At 40.9% G+C, this 24585-nt stretch overlaps 1 protein-coding gene across 1 annotated transcript in view; it reads right to left on the bottom strand.

Moving 5' to 3' along the window:
* LOC126194665 (beta-galactosidase-1-like protein 2) overlaps positions 1 to 19684 on the bottom strand; it is a 135854-nt gene extending 116170 nt beyond the window's left edge. Inside the window, exon 1 of the mRNA XM_049932865.1 lies at positions 19503 to 19684. Within this exon, the coding sequence (XP_049788822.1) occupies positions 19503 to 19563 (61 nt within the window). The 5' untranslated portion in view covers positions 19564 to 19684. The remainder of the gene's footprint in view (positions 1 to 19502) is intronic.
* Between the last annotated feature and the right edge of the window lie 4901 nt (positions 19685 to 24585).

Below are 24585 nucleotides of genomic sequence, written 5' to 3'. Positions count from 1 at the left end.
ACCGCCGAATTGCTCAACACGTGGGGCGTGAGGTCTCCACAGTACATCGATGTTGTCGCCAGTGGTCGGCGGAAGGTGCACGTGCCCGTCGACCTGGGACCGGACCGCAGCGACGCACGGATGCACGCCAAGACCGTAGGATCCTACGCAGTGCCGTAGGGGACCGCACCGCCACTTCCCAGCAAATTAGGGACACTGTTGCTCCTGGGGTATCGGCGAGGACCATTCGCAACCGTCTCCATGAAGCTGGGCTACGGTCCCGCACACCGTTAGGCCGTCTTCCGCTCACGTCCCAACATCGTGCAGCCCGCCTCCAGTGGTGTCGCTACAGGCGTGAATGGAGGGACGAATGGAGACGTGTCGTCTTCAGCGATGAGAGTCGCTTCTGCCTTGGTGCCAATGATGGTCGTATGCGTGTTTGGAGCCGTGCAGGTGAGCGCCACAATCAGGACTGCATACGACCGAGGCACACAGGGCCAACACCCGACATCATGGTGTGGGGAGCGATCTCCTACACTGGCCGTACACCACTGGTGATCGTCGAGGGGACACTGAATAGTGCACGGTACATCCAAACCGTCATCGAACCCATCGTTCTACCATTCCTAGACCGGCAAGGGAACTTGCTGTTCCAACAGGACAATGCACGTCCGCATGTATCCCGTGCCACCCAACGTGCTCTAGAAGGTGTAAGTCAACTACCCTGGCCAGCAAGATCTCCGGATCTGTCCCCCATTGAGCATGTTTGGGACTGGATGAAGCGTCGTCTCACGCGGTCTGCACGTCCAGCACGAACGCTGGTCCAACTGAGGCGCCAGGTGGAAATGGCATGGCAAGCCGTTCCACAGGACTACATCCAGCATCTCTACGATCGTCTCCATGGGAGAATAGCAGCCTGCATTGCTGCGAAAGGTGGATATACACTGTACTAGTGCCGACATTGTGCATGCTCTGTTGCCTGTGTCTATGTGCCTGTGGTTCTGTCAGTGTGACCATGTGATGTATCTGACCCCAGGAACGTGTCAATAAAGTTTCCCCTTCCTGGGACAATGAATTCACGGTGTTCTTATTTAAATTTCCAGGAGTGTATAACTAACAAAACTGTATCATTGTAGATCCCACTGATGATGCCTTAAAACAGTAGAAGGCGAAACGCGTATGGATTAAATAAAATAACTAGCAGCAGGAAAAGGCAGTTTGATTTGCAAAACAAGTATTTATATGCTTGCTGCGGAGGATGGCCACACGAACAAACTTGTTAATTTTTTTATACCTGATTCAAAGAAGTCTTCTCTTTGTTGTTTGAGTCACTTTTCCACAAATACTTTGACTTCCTCTTTGTTGCTGAACTTTTTTCGACGTAATGCGTCCTTGTGTGGACCAAACAAATGAAAGTCCGAGGGAACCAAATCTGGAATATAGGAAGGATGAGGCAGTATCTCCCAAACCGTTTTTTCAATGGTTCGGTGGGTCAGAAGGGCTGTGTGAGTGCGAGTATTGAGATGTAGCAATATCACACCTTTTCTTTGAGATCTGCGACGTTCTTCTCTCATTTCTGGCTGTACTTCGTTCATCAGCAGGTCTGAGTAGCTTTCACTGTTTCTGCACGCCGATCTCCCACTAACCACAAAAGATCTGGGCATCCTAAACGACGGTCAACGTCACTTTTCCCGCTGATGCTTGCGTTCTGAATTCCTTTCGGACAGGTGATGTGGTGTGCTTCTATTCTATGTTTTGTCTTTTAGACTCTGGTACAAAATGGTTTAATCACGTGAAAATCTTAAAACTTTGAACATAGCTGCTAAGGTTCCAGTGACCGTGTCAGAACTGTATTAGAACAAATAAGCCCTCGGTCACAAATATTCAGTCAAAATTGACCAGGTTTCGACGCTACTATGAGCGTCGTCTTCAGAATTAAATTAACTGTTCTAAAACATATTAGGTATATAATACATTAATAAAATTAAAGTCTGTACTGACTGGAGAGAGGTGCAGTACTTACAAGTCACGTTTTAAAAAGTCTAAGCCGGAAAGGCGACGTCATGAATAGTTGCAAATAAGATGGCGAGCCGCTAAGGGCTGCTCGTACTTAAGTGAACAAGGGTTGCAACAAGTCTTGTAGCGTCGAAACCTGGTCAATTTTGACTTAATATTTGTGACCGAGGGCTTATTTGTTCTAATACGTGAAAATCTTGTTTAGGAAAGGGTCACCTTCCCTTTCATAGCGTCCTTTCAAGTCTGTACACGCTCTGAGTCTTGTTTCCTCGTGCTGTTACGTTAATTCTTTCGCTTGTTTTGCTGTACTTGAGCACATTATGAATTGTGCCAACGCTTACTGCGACTGTTTTTGCTGTATGTTCTACTGTAACACGTCGGTCTTCACGAATAATGACATTAACGCAGGTTTCGAGGAGTTGACTGTTCAATTGGCCGGCCAGGAAGTAGCTCGTCAGTCGCAGAGGTTCGACCGTGAACTGTTCTGCCCACGTATAAAAATTTTCCGCAGTTCGTAACACTTTCGCGATACTTTAAAATCCCTCGAGAAAATACTTCAGCTGGTTTTTCATCTTCTGAAAGCAGAGAACTGATCAATGAACGTTGTTCAAGTAATGTGGGAACTTCAAGCGGACAATCCATCGTTAAATACCATATTGAGATTATAAACAATTTAATTTTTATCCGTCAGCTATTCTCAGCTCATCCCAGTGACGCCAACCTAAAGCCTTAAAAGTATAAAACTACTACTACAAATTGTCTCAGTTCTACATCAATTTCTTTCGCAATATTAGTGAATGCCCGTCATACTTCATTATACGAAGGCTTGCTCAAAACTAATACCTCTCGACTTTTTATATTTACGTTTGCAGCCCTCTGCCGCTAGATGATTCGGAATTGTAGCGCGTGACTTGGCGGTGCGTGACGTAACGATGAAGGTGTGTGAAAAACAGCGTGCTGTAGTCGAGTTTCGAATTGTAAGAGTTCATCCACACGTGGAGCACCCTCTTCTTCAGCACGACAATGCCACACCACATACGAGCGCTGAGACATCTGCAACAATGCGACGCATTGGGCTCACTTTCATCGATCATCCTCCATACGCTCCCAATTGGTCCTAGACAGCCTACATACTTGATCCCATCCGATTTTTATCTGTTTCCAAAACTTAAAGAACACATTCGAGGACCTTTCTTCGACAGTAATAACGCATTGCAAGCAGGGCTGAGGTTGTTGTTCCGTCAACGAAATCAAACACTCTACACTGATGGTATCAATAAACTGATCTCCCGTTGAGGGAACTGTGTTCGTCGTCATGGCGACTAGGTTGACAAATAAATATGTAGACATAAAAAATAAAGATACAGAATGTCAATATAGTTGGTTTTATTTAAAAAGCTTTAAACATTTGGAGGCATTACTTTTTAGCACGCCCTCGTATTTTGAAGTCATGGGAAGGCGTTGTAACACGAGTCGGCAGTCGACTGTTGAGGCCTATGCAGTGCATTTGTCTCCGTAAAGGTACAAAGTCAGTTAATGTGCTGCCACAATATAAAATTTCCTTCTGAACTTTAGACAGAAATGCTTAGCCTATATGAAATATTTTTACTTATTGATGTCTGGTTGTGAATTTCATCGTTCTTCATAAATTCAATCTTATTATTAATTATAAACACCATTATCGAGTAAATGTGTTGTTACACTTAGGTGTGTGAATCCAAATATCTCTGAAGAGCCTTCTGCAAGATGTTCGTTTAACAACTGTACGTAACATTATTACTGTACGCTTCTGTAGAATAAACACTTTTTAACATCGGGTGCATTTCCACAGAGGATTAAGCCACAGGACAGTACTGAGTATGCCAGCAGTCCCATCTGCAGGTCACCTTAGTGAGAGATTTTTAAGTGCAAAGCAGGCAAAACAGGTAACAATATTCAATCGTTTTTCTCTGTGACGTTAACTTTTCTTAAGGACATAGAAATTCCCTTTGTTTTTTTATTCTTTGGTAACTGAGAATTAGTGACCACGTTACCCAATATTTCGTTCCCCGAACGTTGAAGTGGTGTCGGCTCAAGAGTTCTCCATTTACTTCATGTAACAATTTTTCCAGAAATAATTAATAAAAGGATTTTTCCCTATTTTGTTGTCCTTCTCTCATCACCCAGCAACAATTTGAAATAAATAGTTTCCTAGAAATAAATGCTTTACGGGGGAAAAAGAAGCGTAAATACAAGGGACGGTACCGTTACAAGTGGAATAGCGACGGATGTAGACGAGTGGCTGAACTGGCTACATTATTATAGCGGTAATGCCGTGGCTCGCAAGACAAGGTCATCCACTCCGACTCGCAGTGAAAAAGAAAAGGTTCCTCCAAAAGCAGTCCGCCATAGACGAGGCGAAGAAGAGACAATACATTTTCTGATCGTCTTGTTAGATTCAGTGTCCAGGATATAAAATTTCCAGATAGATATCGGATAATTTTTTACGTAGTCCTCTGTCGAATGGGTTCTCACGTTACGCTCAACAAACAACCTACGTTTTATCCCATTTGTAACGCCATCGCCGAAACAAATGTAAGAGTGAACTTAAGATACACACATTACATTTGGCAAGCACCTATCAGTTAACAGACTCGCCTCGACAGTACTTGCTGAAAAGGGAATATGTGGAATGTTTGTCAACGCTTAGGTCATTAGAGGCGAAGCATGTGGTCGGTTGGACAAGAAAAAAGAAAGAAGTCGCCCCTAGCCTATTCAAAGTAACTTCCCGAACGGATTTATGGAAATTACGGCAAACCTATGCCTGAAACGGCAGACCGGTTTTAATCTCGTGGAATATCGCGATAAGTCGTTATGCTTTGACCAGTAACGTTAAAGTTTAAATTCTTTTCTTGTAAATCGAGGTTTCGTTGACAAAGTAATCCAATCGTTCGGAACATCTTCGCACTTGTGCGACTATTTCGTTGAAGTTTTGGCTAACCGAAGACAGTACTGGATGACAAATGTTTAGCAGAAGCATACAAGGTGGCTCACGGAAGTTCAGTGTGGGTTGTAATTATCGAATGACAGCGGAACTCGGAAGATATGCTAATGCGTTGATACAGAACCAATTAACGCTCGAAAAAATTACTTCCAGTTACTTCCGCAAATCTGGCGCTGAACACTGTTTGTATAATAGTATAACATAAACATTGTTGTTTCACAGGCCATAACGTGAGTGAGCAGTACGGCTATCGAGAAGCAAGACTGTGCACTGTTAGTGAAACTGTTTTAAGTGAATGGTAGCAATTACAGAGCTGCATTGATAGTGTATCGCCGACTGTAAGGCCTGAGGAGAGGTCTGATGTCATTAAACGGTATAAGGAAGATGATAATGAAATTCGAAAACAAGTACGAGCTTGGTATAGCGACCGGAAGTGCAACGCGTCCTAAACCGGTAGATGCTATTGACGAGGTTACTATTGCTGTAACTGACCATGTAATATATGCATCGAGCAGTGTTAGTGGTCGTGCAGTTTAACGAGAATTTTCCGTCCGATGGTCAACAGTATGGAAAATTTTGCGCTGTATTTTGCACTGGTTCCCATACAAGACCCAGACGGTGTAGCAGCTGAAACCTCATGACCCGCAGCAACGTTCTTGAGTTTGTCTTCGGTTTCTGGCACGGATCGAAGATGATGATGACATGTGGCCGGGCAATATTCTATGGCGAGGCATATTTTACATTGCAGGGCCAGTGAACACAGAACTCCCGAATTTGGGGTACTGTTTAACTGCGTGTTGTGCACGAAGAGCCATTGCATTCGCCGTATGTGACCGTTTGGAGCTGGCCGGGATGGCCGAGCGGTTCTAGGCGCTACAGTCTGGAACCGCGTGACCGCTACGGTGTGGTGTCCTTAGGTTAGTTAGGTTTAAGTATTTCTAAGTTCTAGAGGACTGATGACCTCAGAAGTTAAGTCCCATAGTGCTCAGAGCCATTTGAACCGCTTGGAGTGGATTCAGAAGCACCTGTATTCCCTGTCGTTTCTTCTTTGAAGAGAATTCACCCAGATGGCCTGTCTAGTGTACCGTGATGTCTGCACGTTACTGCGACCTCTTCTCACAGCATGTGATTCCCGCTTTGGAAGAGTGCAACTGTGTTGAAACCATTGTTTTCGTACAAGATGGGGCAACACCTTACGTCGCTCGCCCAACGAAAGATCCGATTAATGCGATCTTCCAGGAACGTGTTACCTCCAAAGGTTTTCCAGGAGCATGGCCTGCAACATCACCTGATCTGAATCCATGTGACTTTCGGCTCTGGGGAGATCCAAAAGAAAGTTTTACCGGGGACACATTCAGTCTCTAGCTGATCTGAAGGCCAGTGTACAGGAACACGTTGCTCAGATTCCACCGAGCTTCTGCGAGCAACTGTTGATCACGGTGTTTTACAGACGCAACATCTCGTAGTCGTCACCAGTGCTCATTTTGAACAAATTGTGCAAGCAGCAGTTAATAATAAAGTCAATGTCACGTCATTCTCACTTATTTGACCAGGTCTCGTGCCTAATCCATTACATATAACAACATTTCTATACGTCTACGTCATTCTCACTTATTTGACCAGGTCTCGTGCCTAATCCATTACATATAACAACATTTCTATACGTCTTTCTTGCATTCACAGAGCCAGATTTGCACCCCGTGGCCAAAATTAGAACAAATTCTTCTTGCAGTGTAAATCTGTTCCGTATGAACACGTTAGCATATATATCAAGTTTCGCTGCCAAAGGATAACTAAAGCCCGCACTGGGACCCCGTTAGTAGCTACACTTCAATTAAGACCACTCGGTATCTTATTAGAAAGGAAATAAATTTCCTGGATGAGTCTGCGTTAATTATAGATACTTTGTGGAAAACTCGTCTAGATCGCTTAATGTATTTAGTTATGACGTCGTCTCGGATACTGCCATAATCAGATAAAAACTTAGAACTCGTAAAACAACATTCAGTCTCAGTATCAATGAAACACGCATAACCAGTATTAGGTTTTGTTGATACAGACACTGAAAGTTGTTTAATAAGTTCTAAGTTGTGGTCTGATGACCAAAACGACGTTCTAAATAAAGAAATATATTAAACGATCTAAATTGTTTTATTCATAAAAGAATGGAAGTAACATCCGGTCTGCTCCAAGGAAACGTAGTAACCTCTAATGTTCTCGACATCTACAGCGTGTCTCAAAACAATGTGTCACTTATAGCTGCAGAAGTTAGTAGGGTTGGGCATACACCAGTGTTTTTATTTTGTCCACAGGCCAAAAAGACCAACGGATTTTGGTCCGTTGAACGATGAAGCCAAGCTAACGGATCGCATCGACCAATCCATCGCCCGTGAAACGTTGCGATGAGGTAGTGTGGCACGATGCTAAGAAAATGAGGTGGTGCCCCGTCGTGCACTGACCACAGCCATCTTTCTGCAAGGGTAACGGCCCTCAATAGCGCTGCTAATTTATCGTGTAGAAACCGGTGACACACAGCACCTGTTAATCGCCAGAGTAAATTTTTCACTCTGCAGCGAAGGTGCAGATTAAAACCGAGTTTCGAACTCGGGACCTTTGCCTTTCGCGGCGCAAATGCTCCACCGACTGAACCACCCAAGCACGTCTCGTGGCCCGTCCTCACAGCTTGACTTCCGTCAGTACCTCATCTCCAAACTTTCATGCTTCACGGAAGTTCTCGTGCGAAACTTGCAGGACTAGCTGTTCTGGAAGAAACGATATTGCGGAAACATAGCTAGCCACAGCCTGGCGGATGTTTCCATAACGAATTGTCCACTCTGCAACGGAGGTGCACTGATATGAAACTTCCTAGCCGATTAAAACTGTGTGTCGGATCGAGACTCGAACTCGGGACCTCTGCCTACGGGGGAAGTACACAGGTACTGCCGGAGGTATAGTTGTCAGGACGGATCTTCAGTCGTGCTTACTTAACGCAACCGGTAGAGCCCTTTCCCGCGAAAGGCAAAGATCCCGAGTTCGAATCTAGGTCCGACACACAGTTTCAAACTGTCAAGAAGTTTCATACCTGTTAATTTGTTTGGTAAAATGTATCGTCCTATGAGTCTGTCAACAACAGCTTCTGCCAATACACTGATACTGAAGCGATTCTGTTAACTCATCTCCATGATTTCTTGAGGATTTGTATCTGGCCACACGTGCGTGTTGTGGTAAATTACTATGCCATCCCATCAATAAATGAAATACAGACTGTGAACTGCGAATCGTCAACAGCCCATATCTCAAAAGGTACTGGTTTCCGAACATATTATCATGGAAATTTTTCTTCTACTTTTGACCAATACTACCTTTTGTAGGAATATATGACACTTTTTCTAAACGCCCAATATAAATGATTTATCATATAGTTCACACCACTATCAAAGTGTTCGTTGAAAATCATGTTAGACGTAGGAAAGTGTCATCGTTGGACATTCAAAGCGGGCTGCAGAAAGACTTGTAGGAAGTCTCCACTCCATGTCATGAATGGCTTCTCTCTTTAAACGTTGATAAATATACGGTGAATGCCAATAGAGAGTAGCAGGAAGGCGAAAGGAATACTTAACTTGTTTTGTAAGGGTTCTTGGAAGCGAAACGTAATACTAGAGTGCTAGCGCATCTAGGCAAATAAAACGTTTAAATATTTGGGTACCATCCTATCGTATGACGGAACAAGTGACTGGGAAACACAGCAAGGAGTAGTCCATGGGAAAGCAGCAATCCAGAAACTAAACCTCCTGTTATAGTCTACTAAGACAAGCTGGAAAGTAAAGAAGGTGATCTAAAAAGTGTCGTAGAGCCTGTAACGATCTTTGGATGTGAGTGCTGGGAGCTTACTGGAAAAAATAAAAGCTGATCGAGACCTGTAAAATCTCAGGAGATAGTGTAGAACATCTCGGCAAGATCACGTAAAAAATACAATGAATAAAGAAATGGCCCAGACTCGAGAAAGTATCACACATAGAACAGAAGAACGACAGTTCGCATGCGATGGATACATAGTGCGAATGACAGATGACTGGTAGCCAAAGAAGATCTTGATGCAACATTCTCAGGGAAGAAGGGGAAGAGAAAAACCCAAATTTGCCTTATGTGGGATAAAAAGGCCATAAGAAAATGAGAAATAGAAGTAGACGAGGAAGCATAGGAAGATAGGAACCGATGATGGAGCCAGATATGTGAGATGCGGTGACAGCTACAGGAATTCCTTAGGAGAGGAGAGAGTAAGAGAGAGAGAGGGGTACATACATCTGTAAAGAAAATCGAAAGCAAAATGTTAGTAGTACGAACTCTAGAGGATTTCTGCAGGATTTAAAAGCCTTATATAGTAAGCATCACAGCAGAAATCGAACGAATACAAAGATAATATGCTAAGATCGTAACAGATCGATGTAGCCCATACGAAAGTAGAATTGTCTGCAACTGAGAAGTTGTCCGCGGCAGGAATGCGATATGCGACGGAATGACGTGGTCTGGACAGAATAACACGCGCTGTTCTAAAAATATGTTCATGAATGCAGTTGAGTCAACATGGTAACTGTGACTGACTTGATGTGGCTCGAGCCGTGTAAATATAAAATTGTCTACTTTCTTCAGTGTACTGAAATTTCCCGCAATAAAGTCTGTCAAATTCTCCATTTTTGAATACATTATATTAATACTGGTGATACGCAGTATGCATGCAACTACTGAAACGTTTTTTCGTCGCGATACGTGCTTCATTTTATCCAGGTAAAACATCGCTTATGATAGTTTTTTCCGTCAGTATAATGCTCTCTGTATGCACTTCTTACTGGAGCTTTCCGTTTTGGACAGGTGTTTTAAATGAAAAATAAAAGAAACACAGAGGGCGTAACCACTGAATAATGAAATACAATTTTGGCGACGAAGTCTATAAGCGTAAGGCTATATTTTTCGGATAGTCAGTGCCACAGACCTTTAGCTGTGCGTTAGTTGAGGGAGGGAGGCAGGGCTGTTTCCCGATTCCCCACCTCAACCCTCACAGCTGCCTTCACAGAGATGCTCGAGGAACTTAAAATGAGAATCCATGATACTTGATTTTGCAAAACACTGTTGAGTACTTTAGAGAACTAGTATTCGAGGAATACTAAGACTATTCTGCCACCACCATCTTATACCTGGCGCATAGAGCAGGAATATCTACGGAGTGAGCATTCACACACAGAACAGAATTTTTGTCGTCGTCGCACATTACTCCAAAAATCAGGTGAAAAGTGTAGCATAAGGTTTATCTGAGGTTTTCTGCTACCACTGGTTTTCTCTCCATTATCCGTAAGCGGCCTCCGTATTCTGAACCAGTAAACCTTGATTCTAAAAAAAATCGAACTCCTATGTATAAAACACCTTCAAACGGCTGACTACTGTACAATTGAGTTAATGTGTTAAATATTTGACTTTAAGCATGTGAGCGAGAAAAGTGTAGCAAGGATTTGAAATTATGCTTAAAGTTAGTTGGAAGTTGCTAAACGCCCTCATTGTAAAAGAAAGCAAGAATGCAGCCTGGGTAACTAGCGCTCCATTTTAAGCAGACTAGTATTCCACGAATCTCAATGTTTAAGACGTCATATCGCCAGAACTGTGTGTCGTGCAATGATATAATTTTGCATGTACAGTGTGTTACGAACAATCAATAGAAAGAAAGTAATAAATTAAATAGTCACGCCTAATGCTGAAGCTTGACTGCAGGGACAGCGGAAATGTAATGAGCGATACAGTCTTTCCTTTCATCATTTTGTGGGGGTATCAGCGAAAAAAAGTTTCGCAAATGTTTGCAGTTATGTGTAACGTTTGCTGGAAGTCGCAAAGTGCTCTCTTTCTCAAATATCGGATAAATATAGTCCGGGTATTTGCGTGCCGTCAGTTACTCTGCCTCAAGACAAACATACAGTTTCTAACCGTAATACTGCTCGTCAAACTTTTAACATACGATTATGCCTCTTAATGAATAGATTATGACTGCATTTTAAATCGGTTGATAAATACACGAAATACTGAAAATCAAATTTTTTGTTGCCCCTGGAACTGGTAAGATAGGCAACCTGCAACTGTTACTGGGTTCCGGGAAGCCGGCTTAGTACTATAGATGCCATTACATCGTTAGTACGGACAGATCCCGTTCAATAGTATCCTGTATTTGTACACTCATCTTAATAACCAGCGGAAAAATGCTCCTGCCGCAGCACAAAAAGACGAGTACGCTCCTTTCTTGAAAGACTCTGACAAAAGTGTGGGGCGATCATTCTAAATCCTTTTACCCAGTCTCTCTTTGTAATTAAGTTTTCACAATCTCACTGCCACTGTCTATGGCCTTATACGTGTCTCTCTCACAGCCTCATTTTTCTCCTATTTATTTACGGTATATAGCACTCAAATACATACGTTACTAGTATCAATGGTGTCACTGAAGCCAGCAGTTGAGAACAGCAATATGGCGGCGAGTGCAAAGTACTTGTAACCAGCGGGGATAAACTGATATAACTGTTACCTTTAGAGTTTTGGCAAAACGCATCGTGGTTGACTTAATTTCTCGTGCAGCAGGCGGAAGAAAGAAAGAAAGGAACACGTCACAGTGCAAGAAAAACTTGAAACATCTTATGTACTTTTGCTTCTGTGGTGTATGTAATTCTAAATAATTACATTACAGTTTGTCTTACTGAAATAAAGGCGGTGATTAAATAGTTTATGTACCCTTTAGGGGTTTCATAAATCCAGTATTAACAGACGTAGCTTAGTGATGTTTTTTTAACCGTTTTTGATCAACTTTGGCTTTTCTTCGATTAACATCCTCTTCATGAAAGTGCACCTATAAGTAGAACGTGCTATTTGTTGTTGGTGGTAAGTTCCTGTGCGACCAAACTGCTGAGGTCATCGGTCCTTATGCATACACACTACTTAATCTAACTTAAACTAACTTACGCTAAGCACAGCACACACACCCATTCCCGAGGGAGTACTCGAAGCTCCGACGGGGGAAGTATTTGTTATTGATAAAAACTGTCTTTATTCATTTAGAGTTCTTACGAAAACTACAGTCTGCTTTACACATGTGTACAAGTAACTTGTTCTTCTCATAACACGATTCTACAATGTATGGCCGGCCGAAGTGGCCGTGCGGTTCTAAGCGCTGCAGTTTGGAACCGCGAGACCGCTACGGTCGCAGGTTCGAATCCTGCCTCGGGCATGGATATGTGTAATGTCCTTAGGTTAGTTAGGTTTAACTAGTTCTAAGTTCTAGGGGACTAATGACCTCAGAAGTTGACTCCCATAGTGCTCCGAGCCATTTGAACCATTTTTTTTTTTTTTACAATGTATGGGTTAACCTCAACAAGTACGCAAATATTTGCTCAACTGCAAAACATGATTAGACTACCTCGTAGAAGTTACAAGGTCAATTGATGTCAGAAAATCATGTTAAAAATTTTGGCCGAAAATGTGCCCTCCCCTATATCTACGTGTTAAAGTCTGTATTACACAGGCTTTTAACATTCAATCCATTGAATGTTTACGCATTTAGAGTAATATTCACCCACAGATAAGATATATATATTTCATCAGCTGAATCATTTCCTCCGTATTACTATTTTCCAAAACATTGTGTTTATCTGTCTCTAGGCTCCTATGCTGTGTGAAATCATTGTGTGCGATTAATATTTTAGTTTCCCTAAGAATGAACTAAGATTGTATTGGAAAGGAGACACGGAAGAATTTTCTTCAAAAAAATATTTCAGAGAGTGCTAAATCGATGATTTGCTGCATTTCATAGCTCCAAATTCGAAGGTTTTCGTAACACTTTCACTTTGGTGCAATGGATAATTTTTTCACAATGCCACCACACCATAATTTATTGACACAGATGCTTGGCAACATAATAAAATGCATTACAAAACTTAGAAAAGAGCCGCCCATTCTTTTCGTATAGATAAAAAGAAAAAAAATAACGACGTCTGAAATTTGGCACTTGTCGCAAACAAACGTAATTCTCTTGCCTGTCTCTTCAAAACTAAGAAGCCAAGTTCATTCCAGGTATCGAATGCATATTGGTCCGTGGTACTTAAACGTCGCCATTTCGTCTTCCAAAATATTAAAAATACCCCATACCCAGATCCAGCCCCCCTCCCAAACCGTAGTACCAGCTCTGTTGCCCCCAAGCCTATCCATGGTCTCCACTCATCTCTTTTTCAGTTCCACTGTCGCCTATCTCTTTTGCTCCCACTGCTTCTATCTCCATCCATCTCTCTCTTTTACTGCCATTGTCTCTCACTGACCATCAATATCTCTTCTCTCTCTGGCTTTCACCGCTATTGTCTTCATCTATACCACATTATTTCATTTACACTTTTTCTCTCCTACCATTACTGTCTACTCTCTCTCTCTCTCCTTCCCATTTTCACTGTCTCCTTTCTCTTCCACCGTCTCTGCCACTCTGATGTTCTTTTCCAGACCATAAAAGGGCGAATATGTTCAAACGCCAAAATTTTTGGTGAGAAGTCGCAGGGAGGAGGGAGACAGTTGGTTCGCCACTTCTTTGTCGGTCCTTTACAGAGGAACATACTCGTCTTTTTTTTGCTCTGCCAGAAACATTTTTCCGCTGATTTCCTTCTTCTCCTTGCTACAGCAGAGTATGTGACTTATATAAAACGACCTCTATAGGTCAGTAAAGTTTTGACAGTTTATTTAGATGCTGCGACACATTTATATATACTTCGACACACATAAACAACAAATAAATATGCGTAATATACTATTAACAAAAAATAGTTTGCTTTAAGTCTTTTCTCGATACTTTGCTCATCGATCGCAATTCATCGAAAATGTCCGGCTTGTGATTTATATTTGAGAAGAGCAAAAATGATACTAGAAATATTTTACTATATTTGCCATCTTTACAGCTTTACATAATTTTGGCAGCATTTTTTCAGGCGTGCTGAGACCCTATTAGGCCATTTTTTGTCACTGCAGTACTCTGGACATATTTGTATAGATTTTAAGTGTCCATTATACAGAGACAGTGCGTCATGAAGCTTTATTGTTGAAAATATACTGACTAAAAATATAGTTTGGTGGTCTCAGAACCCTTGTGATGAGTGTTCATTGTATCCGTTTAAACTACTTTTACACCTCAGACCGAATATTACATTTATAAGTACGGCAAGTACATAAGTAAGTTTATAAGTACAACCTCCGGATATCTGCGAAGTGTAATGATATCCAATAAAGCTTCACAGTTTCCCGAGAACATCATCTCACGAACATATCGTAAAAATTTCGATGGTATACCGTGAATACCCCATACTCAGATCCAGCCCCCCTCCCAATTTAGTATTGGAGGGCACCGGGAGACCAAGAGATGAATACACTAAGCAGATTCAGAAGGATGTAGGTTGCAGTAGGTACTGGGAGATGAAGAAGCTTGCACAGGATAGAGCAGCATGGAGAGCTGCATCAAACCAGTCTCAGGACTGAAGACCACAACAATAACCGTGAACACAAGTTAGGGACGTTGTCATCCCCATAACTGGTACTTTTCATGCCCAAATATCACTTTTTTTCTTCTGAATCGCCCATGAACAAATAGTGCGTTTATAAGCTGCTTAAGGTCCACACTAGACCACACTTAATGCAAAACAACCAGCCGATTTGCTCAATTTGTCTGAGAAATGTGCAATGTTTAAATTTTGACCCTGTACTGTTGGATACTGACAATGTACCCGTTCTTCAGATAGGTATACAAATGGTTGCTAGACTAAAGGGTGTCCAGAACACTTGTCCGCTCATCTCTGCGATCAATAGAACTAACTACTATCAGTGCGATTAATAAAACCTGAGATATGACCCAGTGAAGTATCGCATATTTGCACGCGGCTTTTTGGCACATATTGGTCGCACACTGTTGTGCACGGGCCGATTTGCATTCAGTACCTGGAATGAAGTTGACTTACAAAGCTTTAAAGAGATAAAGGCAAGGGAATTACCCTTATTTGTGACAAGTGCCACATTTCAGACGTCTGGATTTTTTTTTCTTTTTACCTACTCTACGAGAAGGGATAGCAGCCGCCTTTTTCTAGACTTTGTACTGCGCTTTATTGTGTTGGCAAGTGTCTGTTTCAATAAATTATGCTGCCGCGGTATTGTAAAATGGGTTCCTACTGCGCCAAAGTAAGGGTGTCACGAAAACTTTCGAATTTAGAGCTATGAGATGCAAAAAATTATCATTTCTCACAATCTGATTTTTTAAAGAAAATTCTTCCGTTTTCCCTTTCTGGCAAAATCTTGGTGCATTATTAGGGAAATTAAAATATTAATCGCACATAATCATTTCCCACGTCATAGGAACTTAGCGACTATTGTCAAATAAGCACAACGTTTTGGAAAAGTGAGTAATACGGAGGGAATGATTCAGCTTATAAAATACACATCTTATCTCTGGGTGAACGTTGCGCGAAATGTGTAAATAAAAAATTATTTATGCAGCACTTGTCTCATAAGTACGTGACCGTACAGCCACGTAAATTAGCCCTAAGATTTTATGCCTCCGTTACATCTACATCTATGTCTATAGCCCGCAAGCCAACTTTCGATGTGTGGCGGAGGGGGCTTGTGTATCCGTGTCACTGTCCTCTTTTCCTGTCCTGTCTGGAATTTCCGCAGGAAGAAAGATTGTTAGTAAACCTCCGTGTGGACTCGAATCTCTCTAATTTTATCTTCGTGGTCTATTCGTGAGATGTATGTAGAGGAAGCCATATATTGTTTGACTCTCTCTACGGGCTTTGCTCTCGAAACTTCAACAGCAAACAGGCGGTAACACATGATGCCCCTCTTGCAGCCCCTTCCACTGGAGCTGGCTTTCTATCTTATTTTCTTTGCAAGTCTGTCTCTACCTCTATCTCTGGTACGAATTCCAGACGAATAGTATTAAAATATTCGTCCAACGAGTGCTTAGTAAGCTACCTCCATTGTGTTTCAACATAAAGCACCTCTTAGGCCTACTAACATGACAACTGTAACACTACTCAACAGTGGTTTTGATACAGATAAAATATATATAAAACTTAATTCTATATTGTAATGTGACATAAAATGTGAAATCAAAAATTGTCCATCACGTCAGGATTAAAAGGTATGACCTGCAAGTTATATAACATGGTTGAATTAACTGTATAATTTTTAAGTGCTTTGTGTTTGAAAGGAGTGTGATAAAAGTTAGTGCAGTGATCTTTTTTGTTCTTAACTTTAAATGTAATATGTAACATTAGTGTGTTCTACATTGTGTATTTGAACCCTCCAGTCACATACATTTGCTTACTCTTCCTTCAATATTATCTCAAGTTGTTGAATTTTTCTTTTCTTTTGCAAAAATTGATCTACCTAAGTGCATTCGACAGAAAAGTGTTATGTAGGCATTGAAAATACAACATGACGAATCAAAATGTGGGTGTACAAACGATGCCGATTCATTTTGTTATGTATGTGGTGAATTGACGACAAGGAAACAAAGATGACCAATTTTTAACTTACTGAAGACGTCGTAACATTTATACTTCAAATGCCAACTGGGAGATCAGGATAAAGATTGGGCACCTCACATAACTTGCACTAGGTGCAATTTTAAACTAACACAATGGCTGAAAGGAAAAAAAGGAGCACTTTCCATTTGGCATACCAATGATCTGGTGAGTGCCTCAAAATAATGTTGATGATTGCTACTTCTGTTTGACTATTGTAACCGGCTTTTCATCAAAGAATAAGAGGAATATTAAGTACCCTAACCTGCTCTCAGCAATTAGACCTGTTCCCCACGGTGAAGATCTGCCAGTTCCAACGCCTCCACTATTGTGGGAAGAAATTCCTAATTCTGATCATGAATCTATAATCGCTGAGGAAGCACAATGTCAATCAAGTGGAGAGGAACACTTACCAGAACAAAGACCACATTTAATTACACAAGCACACTTGAATGACCTAGTTTGTGATTTATACTTATCTAAGGAGCATGCAGAAATTTTATCTTCACGTCTTAAGGAATGGAACTCACTTCATGAAGAAACAAGAATTACGCCACTCACTTGAGGCAACGTAATAAAGATCTGATGACTTATTACCGTATGGTGGGCAACGTTTCTGCTTGTACTGATGTAGTAGGATTAATGAAACAGTTAAACATACCATACGATGCTGCTGAGTGGCGCTTGTTTATTGACGCTTCCAAGACAAGTCTGAAGGCTGAACTATCGCATGGTAATACGTTTCCATCTGTACCCGTAGGGTACTCTGTGATTATGAAAGAGAACTACGTAAATTTGTCAGAGATACTTGAAGCTATTGGAAAATATGTGGTGATCTTAAGGTGACTGGTTTACTAACTGGTCTCCAAAGTGGTTTCACAAAGTATTGCTGTTTCCTTTGTCTTTGGGACAGCCGTGCAACAGATAAACATTATACAGTTAAACAGTGGCCACCACGAGAGAAATTGTCTCCAGGGAGAGAAAATGTGCATTATGTATCTTTGGTGGATTCTAAAAATGTTCTCCTTCCCCCACTTAAGCTCGGCCATATAAAGAATTTTGTCATGGGAACGGCCAAAATGCTAATGGTTTCATATATCTACGTGAAGTATACCCTGAGTTAAGTGACGCCAAATGGAACGAGGGGATTTTTATTGGGCCAAAAATTAGGAAGTTAATGCATGATAAGAACTTCGAAGAAAAATTAAGTCAGCTAGAACTTGCAGCCTGGAGTTCTTTTAAGAATGTCGTTAAATGTTTCCTAGGGGATACAAGAGCAGATAACAGTGACATATTAGTGGGAACCCTTTTAGAGAACTATAAAAATCTTGGATGCAGAATGTCACTAAAAATACACTTTCTTCATTCTCATTTAGATTTCTTCCCTACCAATTTGGGAGCGGTTAGTGACGACCCGGAGATAGGTTCCATCAGGACATTTTGCGAATGGAAAGCCACTATTAAGGTAGATGGAACCTTCAATAACGTTAAGTGACTACTGTTGGTTTTGAAGCGTGAAGGATATATATCTCACAGAAGGAAGTTGCCATCAAAAATACTCAACCCTCCACCATCAACATCATCACTGAGCAAATGAATGTTGCAATTTTTCTTGTAAAAATGTACATTAGGCCCAGGACACTACAGTGAGATAGTTTTATGGCATTAAGTATGTTATATATTGTCTAAATTTAGTGTAGACCACCCTACTCTTTGCTTTTAGATATAGGCATTTAAAAACCTCCGTAACAAAAAATTGGAGGGTGATGGCGGAAATCAAACTACATTTTCGGAATCAGCAAGTCCAAATTAGTTAAGTCCACCATGTTTTACCTCTGTACCTGAAAAACAATTTTTTTGTTCTATCGTGTAGACAGCAGAAGCGCACTTGCTTTGACTGGAGCTTTACCGTTGTGCGTTGCTGTTGTTAACGGTTCGCGTGATGAATCATTTAAGTGAACACGACGAATTATGAGTCGGAAGTGACACACGATGACATTGCCCGTTCGTAATTTCCTCTGCTTCGTAAATTGTATCACTCGCAATAATTTAAACTGGGCTCTCATGTTCCACCATGACCATATCTCGGAAATCACTAGGCCTAAGTGTTACGGAAAAGCGGAGGAACCATTATGACTGCAGAAATCTTGTAAGCTGTGCTATTATGTCCAAACCTAGCCACAACCTCGGAAATTGTGACTTTTTGAAAAAAAAAAAAAAACAGTCAGCTATTTGTGACAACCAAGATTATAAGACTGAGCGATTCTCAATGCGTAGCGTACACCATCACCTTGATTATTGCCGAATTGGCTATGACGAACGACAACGAATTACCAATAGTAGCGCGCAGCTTAAGAGGCACGGCCACCGTAAAGCGCCTAATTAGAACTTTGTAGTACTTACTTATGAAATGTAACTTTTCCTCGCTTCACGAATTTCTATTTGCAATTCAGCCTTTGCTGTTAATGATAAATAGATGCGCGACAACAGAGTAAATACGCTTGATATTGAAGTTTTGATATTAGTGCGGAATGTGTCACTATTTGTATTTTTTGTTTGCGGCATGCACAGTACGCTATGTTCATTTCAGAGATATTCCTGCTATATGAGCTCGCGTAGGAACCATGGGAATAAGATGAAGAAGCTTAGGCGCGTACTGAGACATAAAGATAGTAATTTTTCACCCGCTCTTATACGTCAATGGAATAGGGCAAAATCCACTAACACTGGTATGAAGCACCCTCTGCTATGCCCACGAGACCTGTACAGCTGAAAAATTCAGCTGTAGCAGAAATGAATACTAAAGTCTAAAGAAATGGCCATTTGCACAGGTATTTCGCCAATGCAAGCGGCCACAGAGTTGAAGGTATTTTTTTGAAGTGCTCTGTGCACTCCACTATAAATGACTTAAGGAGCAAAGAGGTAAAACTCAGCGTAGATGACCTTACCTTGGCAGCTAACACTGCCTGTAGCCACAAGGCCAACGATGCACACCACTGCCCACAGCATGCTGGACTGAGCACAGTTTATCTCGGGCCAGCTTATATACTGCGCGCCATGTCGCAGGCCTCAGCAGATTAACTGATTGCTCTACACCTCCGCTGCGTGTCCGTATTACAGTATACTGCTTCCACATACGGCTTATCTATACTTCATCCTAAAAACAACTAACGTATACGCCACAAAAATGCTACCTCGGCCTCAACAACGCAGTATAAAGTACGGTAGTCCTACGCTTTACCTTCACCCAGAGATTCTACACTGAAATATATGTAAGTGTACTGTCAACTCTACAGAGGTGAAATTGATCATTAAATATCTTTCGCTTAGTAACAAATGCTGAATTTATGATGCAGTTCTCGTGTCCATGGTTCTCAGACGCCATGTGTCATTTGAATTCATTAATTGTGCGTATATAACGCGTGATTCTCTATTTGGTTTCATTATTACGTTTCGTGCCAAATCGTTCAAAGAGTAAAAGTGAAAGAGATTCCATTACGTCACCATTGGGAAAACCATTATGATACCAGCTTTTTACTAAATACGTTTAAAACTTTCGGAGTGTGAAATATGTAATGGTTACGAATATCGCAGACCTGGAAAAGTTCAAACGATTTTAAGCCACGTGTTAATGTGTGAGAACTGTGATTCACAGTATGAACGACTTTTCCTATCTCGAATTAGCGTTTGCTGTGTGAAGTGTGTGACTTTGAAACTTCGGAAGATCGTGATAAATCGGTTACTAAATTCAAATGTTCCAATAATCATACTGATTCTTCGTATTATCTCTTAAAATAATGATCAATTTGGCTTTCTTCCCTCTTTATTTTCTTTCTTTAGACATAACAACGAGAGGACTACACGGCAATTTGAATTTCACATACTGTTATATACTATGGCTTGTTTTGTTGATCATCTGGTGACCTCCGACAATAGTACGTACGTTTTTTTTATATCTGCAGTTTCCTAATGACGAGATCTTTTATTTCTTCAAAAATGGCTCTGAGCACTATGGGACTTAACATCTCAGGTCATCAGTCCCCTAGAACTTAGAACTACTTAAACCTAACTAACCTAAGGACATCACACACATCCATGCCCGAGGCAGGATTCGAACCTGCGACCGTAGCAGCCGCGCGGTTCCAGACTGAAGCGCCTAGAACCGCTCGGGCACCACCAGCCGGCTTTTTATTTCTTCGCGAACTAATTTATCTTATTATCGTTGTTACAATAATGAAATCTGTTCTGTGTCTCGTGTTTAAAGTGCCTTCCTGTTTATTCAAGCAATAAAACTTATTCATCTGAAACTGTAATAACTTAACAGTTTGTCCAGCTGGTTACGGGTCCAGTAAACGGTGTTGATTAACTTGCGTAACGTTTTATTTTCTCCGCGTCAATCAAGTCTCTGAAGAGAAATCAGTTATACCGAGTGTTTTCACTTGGAAAGTGAAAAGATAAAAGATGGATTGCATGAAGTTTTTCAGTATCTACAAAGAAGACGGAGGTTATTTTCAGTTGTGGAAACATCATATGGAAATTATCTTTCGTGATGAGAAATTGCTGTACGTTGTTAAAGGATGTAAAGTAAGGCCAGCTGAAAGCAAGTAATTTATGGGATGAGCTTAATGTAAAAGTAATGCTTTATACTCGCCTGGTATGGAATTTGACCAGCTGCATAGTGTGTGGAATCATCTGAAGATAATTCATGAACAACGATCTTTAACAAATAAACTGACATTGAAACAACAATTCTCAAGTATAAAATGCCACGATGTGATGCTATCGCGCAACATATTACTGAAGTGGAATGATTAGTACAGTCTCTTGCAGATGTTCGTGAACCAGTGGGAGATACAGACAAGATTTCCTAAGTTTTAGGTGGACCTCCGGCAAAATACAGGGAGTTTTAAAAGTGCCGTATATTTTGAGAGGTGGTAGTACCCACCAAAACAAGAAAGAATGTACAATAAATACAGGCTCTAAAACGCATACTGGTACTGTAAGAGCTTTGAGCAGGTGTTCATCTTCGCTACTGTGAAGGACATCTCTTCTATTGAACAAGTGTTCATAGCTCTTAAGGTATGTGTTTTACAGCTTATGTTTACTGGACAGTTTTACTTAGTTTTGGTCTATATTACCTCCTCCCAAAATATGGAAATCAGAGAGCTTGTAGTAGAATACGTATGTAGCACAGTAACTATGATGAACAAGCAATCATAGCTCGTAGGGTATGCGTTTAAGAGTCCATGTTTATTGCACTTTTATCTTACTTTGGTAGTTCTATCATCTCCCAAAATATTTTACACTGTTTTTAACACCCTGCATAGTTCGTTTGCTACTGCTTGGGCCTACTATCTCGACAGCAGGCAGCCTTTCGATCATTTAACAGCAAGATCATTGAAAGAAGAACAACTTTCGTCCCAGGCTGTAGAAACTGCATTCGATGCTGTTAAGGTTAAGCAAAAAAGAATAAATAACAATGTTCGCAAAGCAATTCCAGCAAAAAGTCTGTTAACAAGAATAATTTTGGGTGCTATTATTGTAATAAGAAAGATTACTGTAAGGCCGAGTGCAAAAGAGATAGTTTAATTCATCAAGAGAAAGTCAAGAACCTGAATATCATGCTCCGAGTGCACAAATTAGAAACATTTTGGCTACTGATTGTGACAATGTTTAGCTTGCTGACATTGCAGCATCAAAACACATGGCTTCACACAAGGAATGGTGTTCAACATTTAAACACTAGAGAAGTTCGACATTCCTGTCCATACAGGAGATAATTCAGTTGTTTACGCTGAAGTCAAGTTAAATGCACTTATAAATGGTGTATAGGAAACCCACGTAATGAAAGATTCATTATATGTAGTTAGTTTGCGGGAAAATCATTTTCCAGTCAGAGCAACAGTAAAGGTTTAAAAATTGTGCTCAACAACAGGACCGAGGTTCGCATGGGGTTCCCATATCTAGCAGGGACACCTTGAGATAGGGGTGTAGAAATGAAGTAAAAATTTTATTTAATATAATTACTTTTTATTTAGAATACTATTACATGGAACTTGTTGCTGCAGAGGTAGTTGATAACACCATATTTTTCGGAAGATTTCGCCTTTTTCAGCAAGTCTGTAAGATTGATTCCACAGCCCCTGGCAGCAGTCGATTTCTTTCATCAATCCAATGGGCCAACATCAGCGAAAATACTCTTTCCACAGTGGCGTTGTGTGAGGAAACAGAAAACAAATACTCGCATAGTTTTAGCAGTTGGCATTTGCTTTCAGGATTTTTGGTTTCCTTCTTCCACGGAGTGTTGAGACTTCCATTCTTCCAAGTAACGCTTAGTTTCTAAAAAAGCTGAAAACGATTGTCGCCTGAAATCTTTACACTGGTTTTAGTCAGGTATATAAGAGTGTTTTCAATCATCATCCAATTCAGGGTTTCAGATAGGGTCATCAAGTCAAATACTTGATATTTATTAAAAGAAACAGCCGATTTCTCTAAGTAATCAATTGCCATGGCATAGTCTCTTCCTCAATTTATATGGTATAGTCTCTTCTTCAATTTCGAAATCAAATTAATTATTTCTTGGCTAGGGTTCTCATTCTGTAATTTGTACAAATTCAACTTGGTTTGCATGCAAATAAAATTGGAAGTCTTCCTTTCACTCACACATCTTTGAGAGTCGATTAATACATTTCTTATTTCAGTTATCGAAACTTTATTCTTCTCCATACTTTATTTCGTCATGAAAATATTCAGTTAAATAAATGTAACTGCATATTTACTTGACGATTATGTCAATGTCGACAGTTAAGACTCCAGCAGCGCCTGATACAGTATTGCGGAGAACATGGTCAGGGCATCCAATTGCTTCTACATTTTTTCCTAGTTCTTCTTTAATTTGGTGAAACGCATTCCGCTGACCGCGTCTATGAAGCCCTTCGAAGTTGGTATTGATACTGTCTCCACAAAAAGCGATTAATTTATCTAATGGAATTTGCAGTTGTCTTAAAGTGTCTAGACAAAACTTTGCACTTGTCTCCGATGATTCGCCATCCAGTGAGTCAAATTTCAACAGCTGTTGCATTCCGTTAGTTTCAGTGAAGTATTTGAAAAACTAAAGAAAACTTCTTTTCAGCCTTGTGGTTCGATGCGTCGGTGCCTACGCCGTAAAATGGAAATTCTTGCAATTGCATTTGGACACGGAGTGTGATGCGAGAATATTTTTAACAATCGCTGTAGCTTTGATCCTGGCTGTAAGGCTGCGACTTTGGAGTCAGGATACATTGTGGCATTCTGTTTTACGGTACAGTCAAGAGAACTGAAGGATTGGCCATGTTTGACACCTTTACAATCTGTTGTTGGTCCTTTAATCATGTATGTAGAAATATGTCGATGATACCGCGAAACTATTTGTTCGATTCTTCGTATAAATGTGATGCCTCACATCTGTCTTACCTCCTTGAGTTACTGTGATAAAACAGCTACAAATCTCACACAATGCTCCCTTATCCGTACGTCCTTTCTTAACAAAAGACCACGCTTTTGTGTAAAACAAATGGAAATGATCGTATGGCATGGTTGGCCGGGAGGCCCAAATCGGGGAGTTCGGCTCTTTTGTGTAATCATTCGAGAAGTGACACTTTCTCTTTCCATCCTTAGGCATTTTCGTAAACTATGATAAGTTTATTAGAGGATAAACAGTCGACAATAACACTTTAGTCATCAAAGTACACGTCATTATACACTTCACAGCCTATATATCCGCAGTGAACACTTCGTACATGACGAACTTGCATTCCTTACGTTTCGACAGGATAGTCTCATCAGATCGCTATGCAAATGGGTACTTCCCGATTCTTTCGCTTGGTGATGCTTAAATATTTGCAGCCCTATACTACTGGAGAAGTCTTGTATTTTCTCGAATGATGGCGCTAGATCCTGAAGATGCTTGCATCATCGATAAAGGACACGCATATGCAACGCCATCTGTGAGACGACGTTGTCAACATAAAACTAACAGAGGCTCCATTTACA

The sequence above is a fragment of the Schistocerca nitens genome, chromosome 7 (assembly GCF_023898315.1).
Source record: "Schistocerca nitens isolate TAMUIC-IGC-003100 chromosome 7, iqSchNite1.1, whole genome shotgun sequence".
NCBI lineage: Eukaryota > Metazoa > Arthropoda > Insecta > Orthoptera > Acrididae > Schistocerca > Schistocerca nitens.
The sequence above is the reverse complement of the archived record's forward strand: the minus strand, read 5'-3'. Positions and strand labels throughout refer to the sequence as shown.